Source organism: Hyperolius riggenbachi, chromosome 4, assembly GCF_040937935.1.
Source record: "Hyperolius riggenbachi isolate aHypRig1 chromosome 4, aHypRig1.pri, whole genome shotgun sequence".
NCBI lineage: Eukaryota > Metazoa > Chordata > Amphibia > Anura > Hyperoliidae > Hyperolius > Hyperolius riggenbachi.
Genome location: NC_090649.1, coordinates 209579571 through 209598752, shown reverse-complemented (window position 1 = coordinate 209598752; position 19182 = coordinate 209579571). Strand labels below are relative to the sequence as shown.

General features: G+C 42.3%; 1 protein-coding gene across 1 annotated transcript in view; it reads left to right on the top strand.

Annotated features, from left to right (window-relative positions):
• ECE2 (endothelin converting enzyme 2) overlaps positions 1-19182 on the top strand; it is a 133536-nt gene that overhangs the window by 48803 nt on the left and 65551 nt on the right. The window contains exons 2-5 of the mRNA XM_068281317.1: positions 803-889; positions 5723-5867; positions 7931-8146; positions 15987-16111. Of these exons, the coding sequence (XP_068137418.1) occupies positions 803-889; positions 5723-5867; positions 7931-8146; positions 15987-16111 (573 nt within the window). The remainder of the gene's footprint in view (positions 1-802; positions 890-5722; positions 5868-7930; positions 8147-15986; positions 16112-19182) is intronic.

Here is a 19182-nt window from a genome sequence, read left to right as displayed (position 1 = left end):
AAGCACTGCAGTGTGAATGATCCCATAGAGATACATTGTACACAGCACTTCGCTGATTGATGATTATCAAACAGGAAAATGCTTGCAAAGCACCCCAATGTGAACCGGCCCTAACAATGATCCCAACGTTACCTTTCTATGTTCCCTACACCTGGCTTTAGTGTTTGCACTGCGATTGCCACCAATCGGCAAATTACTAATGCAGTGGTTCACTATGGGAGTTTTCACACTGCAGCATTTGCGATCTCAAAAGGAGGTCTTGTGAAAATTGTTCCAAAATCATTGCGATTTTTGGTGTGAAACAGCCCTCAGTTTGGAGCTTGGAAGGATGATAGGTGTCTGCTAACCGGATTAATGAGAGAAAGCATTAACAGTTACCAGTACGATCCAATTGCCAACCCTGCAGGAAGAGGCTGGGGGATGGGGTAATTGCAAAATGTAGGGGAGGGTCTGTGTAAAGAAGTGGGTATGTTTGGAGGAGAGTTGGGGAACACAGGACTTATAGAAATCACCTGAGAGAGGTGGAAAGCAGATCAGTAGCATCCAGTCCCTGGCACAGAGATTTTCTTTCTAAAGCATTAGATATAAAAACACAGTATGATAGATTAGCTCAGCTCACGGCTTGAGTTTCTGCTGTATATGTTTGATGTTGCCTGACTTCTTGTTAGAATTATTGTGTGATCTTCCCTGCTACAGCAAAAGGAGCTGTCAGGAGCTTCAGCCAGAAGAGGCTGATCAGTATGACGTTATGCACATCACACTATTTTTGTACAGGCTTATTCTGTTATATTTTTGTCTACAGATGTCTGATTATAAACGTGCCACATTTCATGATGAGGAAGTCCAAGATCCATCTGGAGAGACTGCCTCATCTCCTGATACTGTAGAGGTAAGAAACCTTTATGTGTTCATCTGTTTTGTCAGTCTGACAGCATGGAAAAGATGAAAGGTGCAGTTGGCTAATTCATCGTCATAGAAAGAGCGATTTATAGGAATCCAGATTGTCAGGGTTCTCCGTACAAAAGGGCTGGAGTCAGGACTGTGAAGGGCCACATAATGGACCAAGCAGAACTAAGACCTTTAGAGTTCTCTTAATGGAACAAGAAGAATACAAGTCAGACGGGTTCTCAAAACTGAGCAGCTAGGAACCATGACTAGTCAGATTCTCATAGATGAGGAAGCAAGAACTGGAGGTATCAGATAACGTGGGCGCATGCGGCTCCTGGACAAATCAGGCACCACCATTGACTTCAATTGAAATTATCGGGAAGCTGGTGCCAATGCGGAAATTTGATAATTATTGTTTTTTGCGGGATGGGGTTTGCTTTTTTGCAGTAGGGTTTAGGTGCCCGGCAGCCCACAATTATTATGTTTCATGCTGCGTTCTTTCATTGGGGGGCAATTAAGGGTTTGGCATCAGGAAGGGGGTTTGTGCGAGGAAAGATGGTTAAAGAGAACCAGAGGTGTGTTTAAAGAATGTTATCTGCTTACAGAGGCTGGATCTGCCTATACAGCCCAGCCTCTGTTGCTATCCCAAACTCCCCTAAGGTCCCCCTGCACTCTGCAATCCTCCATATATCACAGCTGTGCTGTGAGGCTGTGTTTACATCTGTAGTGTCAGTCTCGACTGCTCCCCCGCCTCCTGCATAGCTCCGGTCCCTGCCCCCATCCCTTCCCTCCAATCAGCAGGGAGGGAAGGGATGCAGGCGGGGACCGGAGTTCTGCAGGAGGCGGGGAGAGCAGCAGACTGACACTATAGAGATAAACACAGCCAGCTCTGACAAGCTGTTTGTCAGCAGCGTGGCTGTGATTTATGAGGGATTGCAGAGTGCAGGGGGACCTTAGGGGGGTTTGGGATAGCAACAGAGGCTGGGCTGTATAGGCAGATCCAGCCTCTGTATGCAGATAACATTCTTCAAACCCACCTCGGGTTCTCTTTAAGGGTCAGGCATAAAAAACAGGGTTTGTGTGTGTGTGTGTGTGTGGGGGGGGGGGGGGGGGGTAGTTAAGTGTCAGGGGGAGGGTTCTGTGTGAGACTAGTATTAAGTTTAGCTGTAGTAAAATATTGGTAATATTTACCGATATTTGACTTTTGAAAATTAACATTGTAAATAGGAGGAACAGATCTACACAGCTCTGAGCATGTGCGTAGCCTGGGAGTTCTAATTGATGGGGATTTAAACTTCAGATCTCACATCTCTGCTGTGGTAAAATCATCCTATTTTCACCTGAAGAACATCACAAAAATCAAGCACCTCATCCTTCCAGAAGATCTGCCAACCTTAGTTCATGCCTTCATTACCTCCCGACTGGACTATTGTAATGTTATCTACACCGGCCTTCCAAACAAGGACTTATACGTCCTACAGCTGATACAGAATGCTGCTGCCAGACTGTTAACCAACCAACCCTGTTACTGCCACATAACACCAGTCCTGCACTCCCTTCACTGGCTACATATAAAATAAAGGATCCTATTCAAGATCCACCTTTTGACATTTAAAACACTACATAATCTGGGCCCTGGATACATGAAAGAAATGTTGCAGCTGTGTAGCAATCCCTGCAATCTTAGATCCACAGGTTTTAATAATCTAGTCATACCTAGAGTGCACCTGAAAACTTTTGATCCCAGAGCCTTCTGTCATGCTGCACCTACGTTATGGAACTCCTTGCCTCAGCAGATCAGGACAGTTTCATTTCTGGACGGGTTTAAATCTAGACTGAAAACTCACCTGTTTAGTCAGGCATTTGCAGAAGTAATACTTCCTACTACTAATGACTGAATCTGAGAGAGCCTAAGCGCTTTGAGTCCTATGGGAGAAAAGTGCTATAGAAATGTTATTGTTGATATTGTTAAATATTAAAATAACGGTAAATGTACTTATATTCTACTATCGGTAGTCTCCCTGCGCCCAATTTTCCCTGGGACCCACTTTCCCAAATTCCCGTATGTAGAACTGGGCTCTCACAACTAAGCAGACAGAAACACAGACTTTAAACTCTACAAACGTTATTCCATGTAACTTTCCAAAATAGCCACAAACATATGCCAGTGCTTTTCAAAATGTTTGTAACATGATGTTAACCACCCTGGCGTTCTATTAAGATCGCCAGGGAGGCTGCGGGAGGGTTTTTTTTAATAAAAAAAAAATATTTCATGCAGCCAACTGAAAGTTGGCTGCATGAAAGCCCACTAGAGGGCGCTCAGGAGGCGATCTTCCGATCGCCTCCGGCGCCCAGAATAAACAAGGAAGGCCGCAATGAGCAGCCTTCCTTGTTTCGCTTACCTCGTCGCCATGGCGATGAGCGGAGTGACGTCATGGACGTCAGCCGACGTCCTGACGTCAGCCGCCTCCGATCCAGCCCTTAGCGCTGGCCGGAACTTTTTGTTCCGGCTACGCTGGGCTCAGGCGGCTGGGGGGACCCTCTTTCGCCGCTGCATGCGGCGGATCGCCGCACTGCAGCGGCGATCAGGCAGCACACGCGGCTGGCAAAGTGCCGGCTGCGTGTGCTGCTTTTTATTTGAGCCAAATCGGCCCAGCAGGGCCTGAGCGGCAGGCTCCGGCGGTACTGGACGAGCTGAGCTCGTCCAGACCGCTCAGCTGGTTAATAATGTTTTTTAAATGTATAGCCTATAACGTATAGATTCCTAAAACTGACAATCTACAGTTTCTCATCTCTGCTAACTTGGAGTCTGTTCTCTCCTTGTGGAGTACAGACCACCTGGAAACTTCCCTAATTAGCTGTGCAGACCAGGACTTTGTTACTTATTTTTTACAACTGGACTATTCCATAATGAATGGCAACAAACTTAGATACTCCCATATCACAGTCTCTGTTAGGAATTGTGTTAAATAACTGTGCCTTACATTTACATATTTTACATACTTACAGGTAGGGAAGCGGAAATCTCTGCAATATGTAGAGCTGAACTGACATAAATACCTTTTCCTCAGCAATAATCGCGTTTCATTCATTAAGTAGCCAGAGCAGCCTGAATAATTTAATAAGATGTCTGGCAGCTAGTAGGACTCTGATTGAATCTTCTAGCTGTTAGCAGGCAGGCAAGACTTGGGCCTGGTGGAAATAGCTGACCTTGAGTTAGTAGGTGGTCAGCTGAGTGCACCCAGGGCTGGTCTACCATAAGGTGAAGTGAAATGCCAATCTCAGACAGGAATTCATTGGGAAAGGAGCAATATACTTTGACATCCCTTGGTCTTAACATAATCAATATTAGTATAGCATCAAATCTAGTCTAGAGTCTGTGGCAAAGACATCAATTTTGAGTAACCATTTTGAATAGCCAAGGAACCAGGCATTGCTCAATCCAATGAGGAATGATATTGTAATTCTAATATTTTATTCACATGGTGGTATGCATGATTAATATGTGCATATTTACTAGGTATTAAATTATTAATGCCTGGCAGGTTAAAGCCGTCATAGGCTGCAGACTTCACACTGGAGTTGATGCTACAGTTGTATTTTTGATAGAAAGGCTATTATATAATCTAGCTTCTTAGTGCACAGCAATTTAGATTGCAGTAGAAACAGATTATTGAAAAGACCCCAAGTTTTATTAACAACTTCCTTTTGGAGATACAGGATATAACATGACCTCTGTTTCTATAATACACCTCCACCGTGCGGTTATAGCTGGTAATGCATAGATATACACATAATAGGCTGTCATTGCTAAATTCACATTACAACAGTTTTGAATAGACTTGGAATATTGTGTGCATAATCTACAGTGAACCAAAATTAGTGCATAGATCTAGGTGGAACAAAATTACAGCTTTATTTATTTATTGTATTTGTAAAGCGCCAACATATTGCGCAGCACTGGACATTAGTTAAGGTTACAGACAATATTTAGAGGTGACATACAGCAATAAGACATGCAAACCAGATCACGCAGCACAGTATGAGTACAGGAAATGCTTAGTCACTGAATGAGTGCATGAAGGCAACTTGAGTTCACCCAGATCCACAGGATGGATGTACGGTAATGGAGGTGTGTCATCAGGTAGGAGACACAAGGAGGAGGACCCTGTCGAAGGCTTACAATGTAGAGGGAGAGGTAGGGACACAAAAGGTAGGGGACCAGAGTTCAGTGTTCAGCTGTGAGTTTAGAGCACCAGTGTGTGGGGGGGGGGGGGGTAGACCAGGCTGATAAGGTGCATTTTGAGGGCCTTCTTACAGATGTTGAAGGATGATGCGACCCAGTTATGAACATTTATTCACAGTTCCGGCAATAGTGAAGTTGTATAGTATTACAGCTTACACCTATGTAGGATGTACACTGACTAATCAACTTTTTATATTGCAAGGGTTAATGACAAACATTATTTTAGTTTAAATGCTACGTTTTGATGTGTGTATAAAACATATCCATCCACTTCCATTCCACAGTGTTTATAACAGTGAGATGTCCCCTTATATTTTGTACCTTATTTTGTTTTTGTACCATTAGTTTCATGATGCACAAAAGTGACAAGGGCTGGGTGTTGGCTCAGTGCAACTTGCTCTGTTCAAGTCTATGGAGCATGTTGCACCTTGATCTAGTTAAAGAAGTCAGTAGAACCTGGCTGCTATGGGTTTCTGCACTTTGCTGTGTATTGCCATTTATTAAACCCAGTATGGACTCTGCACTAATAATTGCCATGCATTTTACAAGTCTTGTCTCAAATATATTATTCTTTACTCCCCTGTGTAGGTTGGATTCCGGAAAGGAAGAGGCCATATCCTTGGATCACTTGCTGGTAGATCCCAGCCAGAGCTTTTTCTAGGCATCCTCAGCTCTGTTCTGGGATTGTTACTTGTGGGAAGCCTTATTGCTTTAGGAGTTCAGCAAGTCTCAGGTAATTCACATGAATCATTATAACACTCCACCTATCCTTTATTTTGTGTAAATGTATGAGAAACAAGCTGCATATTCTTAGTATATTTGCCTGAACTTCTACAATACAATAAGTGAAGTAGCACATATGACAAACACAGAAAGACAGTGTTCACACAAAGTACAGTAGCTCTTTCATAACTATTGTGTGGTTATGTCATATGAACATTTTTTACCACTTTGTCCTCCTTGAAGTAGAACTACGCCAAGGAGGACATGCGCACTCCCGCGGCCGATCGCACATGTGCACGCACGCCCCCGGTCCGTGGATCGTTAGCCCAGGAATCAATGAATCGGGCCATGGTGCCCGATCACTGATTCCTCTTCCCCGCAGAAAAAGCGACTGCTTCTCTCTGAAGCTTCGCTTTTTCTGCATCCTATGTCCCTCTAAGCGTACATTGTACGCTTAGAGTGACGTCATGCAAACAAATTAAAGGTTGCCATCTTGTGGCCAAAAAGTAAAACTAGATCTAAATGTAAAAAAAAAAAAAATACACATATATTTACCCCAAACAAATACTATTTACATCCCACCCTCCCAAAAATACCCACATAAAATTTTTAATAATTAAAAAAAAATCACAATTAAAAAAACAACAACACATAAATATTTACCTAAGGATCTAAACTTTTTAAATATCTATGTAAAGATGAAATATTTATATATATATTTTTTATAAGCTTGTAAATAGTGATGGATGCAAAACTGAACAAACGCTCTTTTAATTCCAAATAAAATATTGTCGCCATACATTGTGATAGGGACATAATTTAAACGGTGTAATAACTGGGACAAATGGGCAAATACAATACGTGGGTTTTAGTTATGGAGGCATGTATTATTTTAAAACTATAATGGCCGAAAACTGAGAAATAATGAATTGTTTCAGTTTTTTTCTTATTCCTACTGTTAAAATGCATTTACAGTAAGGTAGCTCTTAGCATATTGTACCACCCAAAGAAAGCCTAATTGGTGGCGGAAAAAAATAAGATGTAGATCAGTTCATTGTGATAAGTAGTGATAAAGTTATAGGCTAATGAATGGGAGGTGAACATTGCTCGGATGCATAAAGTGAAAACGACCGAGGGCTTAAGTGGTTAATGTATAAAGCTAGTACTATTTCTTACATGGGTAAATCCATAATCTCTTTGGCACTGTTCAATTCACCTGTCTGCTATCCGCCGTACTTCCGCAATTGGCACCCCACATGCCTGCAGGCGTAATAACATGTGGGGCAGGTGTGTGATATCACACACACCACGTGCTATATGCCAGTAGTCATGTGGGATCCGAATGCGAAAGTACAGCGGACACTCGGCAAACACTAGCGGGCTTTGTGACAAGCAAAGTTTTTTAATGCACAGGCACATATAACATTTGGACGGATAGTGGCTGTGGGTTTTGTCGCATTCTTTGCTCCCCAGATATCACACGCTGTAACCGCCACGCATCTAATTGACCACATTGGCTGAGATTTCCCAGCTTGTCCGATTGATACAGTCGACCAATTTTGTCCTGAAATCGGTCAAATGTTGAATTGGGCATGCTTGTGGTGCCACTGATTTTCATCTAATTTGATAATAATTTTCAAATCAGATGGTCGATCGGCCTCTAAGTTGCTAGATGTGTGTCAACCTTTACAGTTGCTCATAACCTACTTCCTGTGAAGTACAAATCCACCTCACACACAGAGAGACACATGCAGTAAATTCACAAAAGAACTGTATTCTCAACGTGTGCAGACAGTGCATATTAAGATTACTCGGTTATATGCAGTTTTCATGTCTGCAACATAAGGATTGCATGTATAAAGCAAGTTATGCAATATGTGTAACTCGCTACATAAACTGCATAAATCTGCACATGTTAAGATTACCGTTCTTTTGTATTTTTACCCATTGGTACTAATTGGTACTACTGCAATGCAGTAATGTTGGGAAACATAGTCTGACATCTGTCTGAATGTCACATAAAATTGGCCCACCCAAAGGCCTCCCTTCACCACTTTCCCTTCTCACACACAGATAAGACCCGCTCCCTGTGTTTGTCAGAGGCCTGTGTTTCTGTAGCTGGTCGTATACTCGATTCCCTGGACAGAGATGTGGATCCATGTCAAGACTTCTATCAGTATGCTTGTGGAGGGTGGATGAAGAGGAACCCACTCCCCGATGGCAGGTCAAGATGGAACACCTTCAACAGCATCTGGGACCAGAATCAAGCTGTGCTAAAGCATATACTAGGTGAGGAAAATCTTTGTGAGCAGAGAGAAAAATGAACTGAGCTATAGGAAAGTATAAAAACAATGGAGCTAAAAATTTCACAAAATATCAGTGATCTAGGAAATCAGGAAAAGCAAAATGTGTGTACAGAAAATACAGTTCTCTTCATGCTATCACTGCCAAGTTCTGGGGACTGATCTGGGTATTGGCAGCAGAATTTGGCTGTGGCTTAGTAGGGTCCCTGTAGATCTGAGTGTGTGTTGCAGATTCACAAATTGGAAGTCTTTCTTTGTCATGACTCAGGAATGCTGGCAGATATGCTCAAACATGCAGCAATCTCTGCCAAGAAAAAAAACAATTATAGTGTACAGCAATTTAGTCTATTTAAGGAAGTGCCTAATTTTGTTATAATTAATGAATTTGTGCACCTTGTTAGAAAACAATTCCAGCAGTATACATATGGCTGCTCCTGTTCTTTTATTAGTTAACAGTTAGATTTCTGTCTATGTTTACATCAATGTAGTGGCCTATTGTATGTATTTATTTTTACACACTGAAAGGTCTTTTCAGCTTCTACTATAATTAGACATATATGTAATGAGTTTTATAAAAGTTTTTGTTTTACGTAATGACTATCATAAAAATTACAGATTTCCCAGCAAGCTCATGGTGAATCAGTACACCTGGGAGTGTGTAAGGGGATAAAAAAGGACCAAAATGCCCTCTTACTAAAAAGGCTATAAAAAACAGAATCCTGCCTTCTTAAAACAGAAGGTATTTGTGACTATTTAGGTTGGAGTAAGCATATGAGGTGTCCCACAATGCATCACTGCTGAATATGCAAAGCATGCCTTTGTTGTCCCTGGAAAATAAACACACCTCCAGAACCGCTGGAATGCGATGATGCGTCATCTTGTTACGGTGATTGTACAGAGCCATACTATTCCATTTTGCATATAGACTGTTTCGGACTAGCTGATCACACTGGGGAACACCTCAGAGCTCACACCAACCTGAATAATTACAAATACGTTCTGTTTTAACCACTTGCCGACCGCCCACAGCCCATGGGCGGCAGCAAAGTGGACGCCTAAAGGACCGCAATACGCCTTCAGGCGGCGCGTCCTTTAGGCATGCCGGGGGAGCGATCGCGTCATTGATGACGCGCGCTTCCCCCGGCAACTGGCTCCGCCCACCCGCCGTAACATCCCGCCGGCCATACGGAAGCGCCGGCGGGATGTTAACCCCGCGATCGCCGCATACAAAGTGTATAATACACTTTGTAATGTATACAAAGTGTATTATACAGGCTGCCTCCTGCCCTGGTGGTCCCAGTGTCCGAGGGACCACCAGGGCAGGCTGCAGCCACCCTAGTCTGCACCCAAACACACTGATCTGCCCCCCCCCCGCCCACTGATCGCCCACAGCACCCCTCAGACCCCCCCCTGCCCACCCCCCAGACCCCTGTTTGCACCCAATCACCCCCCTAATAACCCATCAATCACTCCCTGTCACTATCTGTCAACGCTATTTTTTTTTTTATCCCCCCCCTGCCCCCTGCCCCCTCCTGATCACCCCCCCACCCCTCAGATTCTCCCCAGACCCCCCCCAGACCCCCCCCCCCCCTGTGTACTGTATGCATCTATCTTCCCTGATAACCTGTCAATCACCCGTCAATCACCCATCAATCACCCATCAATCACCCATCAATCACCCCCTGTCACTGCCACCCAACAATCAGCCCCTAACCTGCCCCTTGCGGGCAATCTGATCACCCACCCACACCAATAGATCGCCCGCAGATCCGACATCAGATCACCTCCCAAATCCATTGTTTACATCTATTCTCTCCTCTAAACACCCACTAATTACCCATCAATCACCCATCAATCACCCCCTATCACCACCTGTCACTTTTACCTATCAGATCAGACCCTAATCTGCCCCTTGCGGGCACCCAATCACCCGCCAACACGCTCAGATTGCCCTCTGACCCCCCCTTATCAATTCGCCAGTGCATTAATTACATCTGTTCTTCCCTGTAATAACCCACTGATCACCTGTCAATCACCTGCCAATCACCTATCACCCATCAATCACCCCCTGTCACTGCCACCCATCAATCAGCCCCTAACCTGCCCCTTGCGGGCAATCTGATCACCCACCCACACCATTAGATCGCCCGCAAACCCGCCGTCAGATTACCTCCCAAATGTATTGTTTACATCTGTTATCTTCTCTAAACACCCACTAATTACCCATCAATCACCCATCAATCACCCCCTATCACCACCTGTCACTGTTACCTATCAGATCAGACCCTAAGCTGCCCCGTGCGGGCACCCAATCACCCGCCCACACACTCAGATTGCCCTCAGACCCCCCCCCACTTATCAATTCACCAGTGCATTAATTACATCTGTCCTTCCCTGTAATAACCCACTGATCACCTGTCAATCACCTGCCAATCACCTATCACCCATCAATCACCCCCTGTCACTGCCACCCAACAATCAGCCCCTAACCTGCCCCTTGCGGGCAAACTGATCACCCACCCACACCAATAGATCGCCCGCAGATCCGACATCAGATCACCACCCAAGCGCAGTGTTTCCATCTATTCTCTCCTCTAAACACTCACTAATTACCCATCAATCACCCATCAATCACCCCCTATCACCACCTGTCACTGTTACCCATCAGATCAGACCCTAATCTGCCCCTTGCGGGCACCCAATCACCCGCCTACACGCTCAGATTGCCTTCAGACCCCCCCTTATCAATTCGCCAGGGCATTATTTACATCTGTCCTTCCCTGTAATAACCCACTGATCACCTGTCAATCACCTATCAATCACCCATCAATCACCCCCTGTCACTGCCACCCATCAATCACCCCTGTCACTGCCACCCATCAATCAGCCCCTAACCTGCCCCTTGCGGGCAAACTGATCACCCACCCACACCAATAGATCGCCCGCAGATCCGACATCAGATCACCACCCAAGCGCAGTGTTTCCATCTATTCTCTCCTCTAAACACCCACTAATTACCCATCAATCACCCCCTGTCACTGCTACCTATCAGATTAGACCCCTATCTGCCCCTAGGGCACTCAATCACCCGCCCACACCCTCAGAATGCCCTCAGACCCCAGCCCTGATCACCTCGCCAGTGCATTGCTTGCATCTATTCCCCCCTCTAATCACACCTTGAGACACCCATCAATCACCTCCTGTCACCCCCTAGCACTCCTACCCATCAGATCAGGCCCTAATTTGCCCCGTGTGGGCTCCTGATCACTCGGCCAAACCCTCAGATCCCCCTCAGACCCCCTTCCGATCACCTCCCCAGTGCATTGATTGCATCTATTTTCCCCTCTAACCACCCCCTGAGACACCCATCAATCACCTCCTTTCACCCCCCTAGCACTCCTATCCATCAGATCAGGCCCAATACAACCTGTCATCTAAAAGGCCACCCTGCTTATGACCGGTTCCACAAAATTCGCCCCCTCATAGACCACCTGTCATCAAAATTTGCAGATGCTTATACCCCTGAACAGTCATTTTGAGACATTTGGTTTCCAGACTACTCATGGTTTTGGGCCCGTAAAATGCCAGGGCGGTATAGGAACCCCACAAGTGACCCCATTTTAGAAAAAAAGACACCCCAAGGTATTCTGTTAGGTGTATGACGAGTTCATAGAAGATTTTATTTTTTGTCAAAAGTTAGCGGAAATTGATTTTTATTGGGTTTTTTTCACAAAGTGTCATTTTTCACTAACTTGTGACAAAAAATAAAATCTTCTATGAACTCGCCATACACCTAACGGAATACCTTGGGGTGTCTTCTTTCTAAAATGGGGTCACTTGTGGGGTTCCTATACTGCCCTGGCATTTTAGGGGCCCTAAACCGCGAGGAGTAGTCTAGAAAACAAATGCCTCAAAATGACCCGTGAATAGGACGTTGGGCCCCTTAGCGCACCTAGGCTGCAAAAAAGTGTCACACATGTGGTACCGCCGTACTCAGGAAAAGTAGTATAATGTGTTTTGGGGTGTATTTTTACACATACCCATGCTGGGTGGGAGAAATTTCTATGTAAATGGTCAATTGTGTGTAAAACAAATCAAACAATTGTCATTTACAGAGATATTTCTCCCACTTAGCATGGGTATGTGTAAAAATACACCCCAAAACACATTATACTACTTCTCCTGAGTACGGCGGTACCACATGTGTGGCACTTTTTTACACCCTAAGTACGCTAAGGGGCCCAAAGTCCAATGAGTACCTTTAGGATTTCACAGGTCATTTTGCGACATTTGGTTTCAAGACTACTCCTCACGGTTTAGGGCCCCTAAAATGCCAGGGCAGTATAGTAACCCCACAAATGACCCCATTCTAGAAAGAAGACACCCAAAGGTATTCCGTTAGGAGTATGGTGAGTTCATAGAAGATTTTATTTTTTGTCAAAAGTTAGCGGAAAATTGATTTTTATTGTTTTTTTCACAAAGTGTCATTTTCCACTAACTTGTGACAAAAAATAAAATCTTCTATGAACTCACCATACTCCTAACGGAATACCTTGGGGTGTCTTCTTTCTAAAATGGGGTCATTTGTGGGGTTCCTATACTGAACTGGCATTTTAGGGGTCCTAAACCGTGAGGAGTAGTCTGGAAATCAAATTTCGCAAAATGACCTGTGAAATCCTAAAGGTACTCATTGGACTTTGGGCCCTTTAGCGCAGTTAGGGTGCAAAAAAGTGCCACACATGTGGTATTGCCATACTCGGGAGAAGTAGTACAATGTGTTTTGGGGTGTATTTTTACACATACCCATGCTGGGTGGGAGAAATACCTCTGTAAATGACAATCTTTTGATTTTTTTACACACAATTGTCCATTTACAGAGTTATTTCTCCCACCCAGCATGGGTATGTGTAAAAATACACCCCAAAACACATTGTACTACTTCTCCCGAGTACGGCGATACCACATGTGTGGCACTTTTTTGCACCCTAACTGCGCTAAAGGGCCCAAAGTCCAATGAGTACCTTTAGGATTTCACAGGTCATTTTGCGGAATTTGATTTCCAGACTACTCCTCACGGTTTAGGGCCCCTAAAATGCCAGGGCAGTATAGGAACCCCACAAATGACCCCATTTTAGAAAGAAGACACCCCAAGGTATTCCGTTAGGAGTATGGTGAGTTCATAGAAGATTTTATTTTTTGTCACAAGTTAGTGGAAAATGACACTTTGTGAAAAAAACAATAAAAATCAATTTTCCGCTAACTTTTGACAAAAAATAAAATCTTCTATGAACTCACCATACTCCTAACGGAATACCTTGGGGTGTCTTCTTTCTAAAATGGGGTCATTTGTGGGGTTCCTATACTGCCCTGGCATTTTAGGGGCCCTAAACCGTGAGGAGTAGTCTGGAAATCAAATTCCGCAAAATGACTTGTGAAATCCTAAAGGTACTCATTGGACTTTGGGCCCTTTAGCGCAGTTAGGGTGCAAAAAAGTGCCACACATGTGGTATCGCCGTACTCGGGAGAAGTAGTACAATGTGTTTTGGGGTGTATTTTTACACATACCCATGCTGGGTGGGAGAAATAACTCTGTAAATGGACAATTGTGTGTAAAAAAAATGAAAAAATTGTCATTTACAGAGATATTTCTCCCACCCAGCATGGGTATGTGTAAAAATACACCCCAAAACACATTCTACTACTTCTCTTGAGTACGGCAATACCACATGTGTGGCACTTTTTTGCAGCCTAACTGCGCTAAGGGGCCCAAAGTCCAATGAGCACCTTTAGGCTTTACAGGGGTGCTTACAAATTAGCACCCCCAAAATGCAAGGACAGTAAACACACCCCACAAATGACCCCATTTTGGAAAGTAGACACTTCAAGGTATTCAGAGAGGGGCATGGTGAGTCCGTGGCAGATTTCATTTTTTTTTGTCGCAAGTTAGAAGAAATGGATTCTTTTTTTTTTTCTTTTTTTTTGCCACAAAGTGTCATTTTCCGCTTACTTGTGACAAAAAATAATATCTTCTATGAACTCACTATGCCTCTCAGTGAATACTTTGGGATGTCTTCTTTCCAAAATGGGGTCATTTGGGGGGTATTTATACTATTCTGGAATTCTAGCCCCTCATGAAACATGACAGGGGGTCAAAAAAGTCATAGATGCTTGAAAATGGCAAAATTAACTTTTTGCACCATAGTTTGTAAACGCTATAACTTTTACCCAAACCAATAAATATACACTGAATGGTTTTTTTTTAATCAAAAACATGTTTGTCCACATTTTTCGCGCTGCATGTATACAGAAATTTTACTTTATTTGAAAATTGTCAGCACAGAAAGTTAAAAAAATCATTTTTTTGCCAAAATTCATGTCTTTTTTGATGAATATAATAAAAAGTAAAAATCGCAGGAGCAATCAAATAGCACCAAAAGAAAGCTTTATTAGTGACAAGAAAAGGAGCCAAAATTCATTTAGGTGGTAGGTTGTATGAGCGAGCAATAAACCGTGAAAGCTGCAGTGGTCTGAATGGAAAAAAAGTGGCCGGTCCTTAAGGGGTAGAAAGACTGTGGTCCTCAAGTGGTTAAGAAGGCAAAATTCTGTTTTACATTGCATTTTTAGTAGGATGACATTTTGCTCCTTTTTAGCCCCTTACACACTTCTAGGAGTTCTGGATCACCATGAGCTTGCTGGACAATCTCCGAGTTTTTCAAGTCCTACCCCAAAGAACCATGTTAATCCATGCTATGCATTGATAAGGATCAACTAGTCTGAAAAAGTCTGTATGCATGTTGGCTTATTGTGGCTCTGTACAATTAACAAGCTGAGACATCATTGCATTCTAGCGGTTCTGGAGGTATGTTTAGCTTTCATGGACAACAAATGGGCAATTTGCATATTAAGCAGTTATGCATTGGGAGACACCTCATAAGCAAGCACACAACACCCGGAATCATCACAAATACCTGTTTTAAGAAGGCAAAATACTTTTTTTGCATAGCATTTTTAGTAAGAAGGCTTTTTGGTCCTTTTTAGCCCCTTGCACACCTCTAGGAGTTCATGTTGACCATGAGCTTGCTGGACAATCCGTAACTTTAGGTGTTTCAGGTCCTACCCTATAGAACCATGTTAATCCAGGCCATACACTGATGAGGATCAACCAGTCCAAACCAGTCTGTATGTATGTTGGATTAGTATGGCTCTGTACAATTAACAAGCCGATACATCACTGCATTCCAGCTGTTCTGGAGGAATGTTTAGCTTTCATGGATAAAAAAGTGACAATTTGCACATTAAGCAGTGATGCAATGTGGGTTGTCATAAAAATGTGATTTGTGTGACGAACGTATGAGCAATGTCATTTTTTTTGGGGGGGGGGGGGGGGGGTTGCCCAAAATCTGCACAGCAGTAATTTTTTATCATAATGCACACACATTTTCATGCTAAAGATTTCTTTGTTGTATAATTGCATAATGTTTAGTTAAGTGGTTTGGCTAAGTGGTTAGCCTTTAGGGCACAGTTTGGGCTTTGAACCCCTCCTCCTTGTACTCCATCCCCAGGTTTGTGTCCAGCAGTTTCTTCTTTTATGTAAGTAGCTCCTCCCTTTCATGTGCAGCAGCCCCCTGTTCTATGTCCGGGACCCTTTGAGCAGTATCTCCAATAGCCAGTGGCCTATTTAACTTTTGTAGAAATATGTCTCTACTTGCCTTGCTTGTGGAGAAAATTGTAAAGTAAATCTACAAATGTCAAATAAACACATCTCCTTGAATCACTTTGAATATCTTTGTGGGCCTAACTTATTATGCTATGTGCTCTTAATGCAGAGAATATGACCTTTAACTCCAGCAGTGAGGCAGAGATGAAGACACAGCGCTTCTACCTCTCTTGCCTAAAGGAGCAAAAAATTGAGGAGCTGAAAGAAAAACCCCTCACAGACCTGATCAAAAAGGTAATAGTACAAAATGTTCTACCTTTCTTGCAGTGTGTGTGCTTTTGTGTGTACAAGACATGTAAAACCACCCAAAACTCAATGAGGTCAAATCAAAAAGAATGTAAAGAATTTTAAAATGATTACAACTCTTCTGGTGCAACAACTCTGATTTGCTGTATATCGATTAAAGTCAAAAGGATCCTCAGTGCTAGGTTCAAAGCCATATTCCAAATGTGGTTCTCCCTGCAGTCACCCAGTGCTGAAACAGCAAAAAGCATATACATGGTGACCACCAGCACAATAAAATCAATGACGAATATTCAGTACGTTCATCAAAAAAACAGTAAAGGTTTATTCTCCACAAAAGCAGTTAAATACTATAAAAACAGTATTTACGTTACATCACTGGTCCTTATGACAGGGACCCTTTCAATGTCATAAGTGTATGGTGTATGTAAAGTATGCACACAAATAGCATGCAAAGGTGTAGACAAATGCCCGGTCTCCAATTTCTGACCGGTGTCGCCGTTCACCATCATCAGGAGTGATTCAAAAATCAAGGCTTTGTGGTCTCTTTCAGCCCCTTACACACTCCTAAGAGTTCTGGTTCACCATGAGCTTGCTGGGCAATCTGTAACTTCATAGATAGAGGCTTTTATTTTCACCAAAGCAAGATGTTTTTAAGGGCTTGTTCTCACCTAGGGTGTTTTTGCTATCTTTTAAGCGTCAGTGATTTGCAAAATCACCCTGAAAGCGCCTGTGCAATGATTCCTCATGAGAGAGTTCACATCTGAGTGGTTCGTTTCCGATCCGCTCAGCAAAGCGCTGCCTGTACCATTTTTAGGGCGATTTTGTTTCAATGGAAGGTATAGGAAAAGCGCAAAACGCCCACAAAATCGCTTTGTGCAGCGATTGCATTGTATTTATTCATTTACGGGTCAAAGAGTTCACTTCCTGACTTGTAGGAACTTGCCTGTACTTCTTTGACCCTAGCTTCCATGAACTAACATTAGAAGATGCCGCCTAGTGTTAGTATGTGGAATCTAAGAAAGACAATGCAGTCCTGGTAGTCAGGTGGATGCATATCCCCTTTTTGTAACTTTAAGCTTTTGTTCTCGTGTTAGAAAAAAAAATTGACAACGGTTTTGAGGGTAACAATTGTTGTTAAAATGCTTTGTTTTTGAAACAAACAATTTAAAAAAATTTGACAAAACTGATAAACTATGCATTTTTCATCAAACACTGCCCTATCTGCCTTTATTAAAATTAATTCTTTATACAGTTCTTTTTCCATTAACAATAACAGTGCAACAAGGTCACTCTCTTTTCCCACTATAACTTATCTTCTTAATGGAAACCATTTATCATCGAAAAAGGAAAATAAAACCTTGTCAGCTAGAAAGACATATAATGATAGAGAATATAAAATCATGGCCATCACTAATGATCTGATTTTCATTATTACAAAACATCTAATATCTATTTCATCTCTTAGCAAAGGTTTTATTATAATTACCATAGTATTTTTTTTATTTTAAAATCAATATGCCATAATTTGTAATTTTTTGCAGAGATCTTTTAGAAAATGTGAAGCAATATTCAAAATAACTTCGTTTAAAGTAGAGTCTATGGATTTCCTAGGTGTCAGGCTTACACCGAATCTTATCAATCTCTGTCAGCATAATTTTTCCTCTCTAACTAATATGTTCATCACATAATAAATGGGTTATTAACTCATTATCAGCTTCAAATAAATTATCTTGTTTGAGACAAGTGCACTTCTTTTGACCTCAGCCAGCAGAACCCCCTAGTGACAAGTGGCCATAAATACACATTACAGCAGTACTAATAGGTAGCATGGAAATGTAACAAATAAGAATTTAAAAAAATGTGCTAAAATCAATTGGCCTGGAGCACTTGCAGGCCTCTAAATAAATTGGCTGCTAAAGGGTTAAATATGTTATTTACGGTTTATTAAATATACATTTGTTACGGCTTATTAAATATATACTGTTTACAGCTGGGGTGAACAAATTGATATGGAATGTAGAAGCCAGTTAGTCCAATCCAGGAGCCAGCAGAAAATTTAAGGTGTCAGCTTCATTAAGAACCATTGGAGAAAAAAATAGTTGCCAGCTGTAAATTGTGAGGAGTCTTGGATACTTGGCACCTGTTTTTCCCGTAAAATCAATTTGAAACTTTCCAAACTTATCTCATACATACCGTAAGAGATACGCTTTTAGCAATACCAGGTTTTGTTTTGTTTTTATAAAAGTAGACTATATATACATATATATATATATATATATATATATATATATATATATATATATATATATATATATATAGGGAGTACAGAATTATTAGGCAAGTGGTTTTTTTGAGGAATAATTTTATTATTGAACAACAACCATGTTCTCAATGAACCCAAAAAATTCATTAGAATCAAAGCTGAATAATTTTGAAAGTAGTTTTTAGTTTGTTTTTAGTTTTAGCTATTTTAGGGGGATATCTGTGTGTGCAGGTGACTACTACTGTGCATAATTATTAGGTAACTTAACAAAAAACAAACATGTACCCATTTCAATTATTTATTTTTACCAGTGAAACCAATATAACATCTCAACATTCACAAATATACATTCCTGACATTCAAAAACAAAAACAAATCAGTGACCAATATAGCCACCTTTCTTTGCAAGGACACTCAAAAGCCTGCCATCCATGGATTCTGTCAGTGTTTTGATCTGTTCACCATCAACATTGCGTGCAGCAGCAACCACAGCCTCCCAGACACTGTTCAGAGAGGTGTACTGTTTTCCCTCCTTGTAAATCTCACATTTTATGATGGACCACAGGTTCTCAATGGGGTTCAGATCAGGTGAACAAGGAGGCCATGTCAGTTTTTCTACTTTTATACCCTTTCTTGCCAGCCACGCTGTGGAGTACTTGGACACATGTGATGGAGCATTGTCCTGCATGAAAATCATGTTTTCCTTGAAGGATGCAGACTTCTTCCTGTACCACTGCTTGAAGAAGGTGTCTTCCAGAAACTGGCAGTAGGACTGGGAGTTGAGCTTGACTCCATC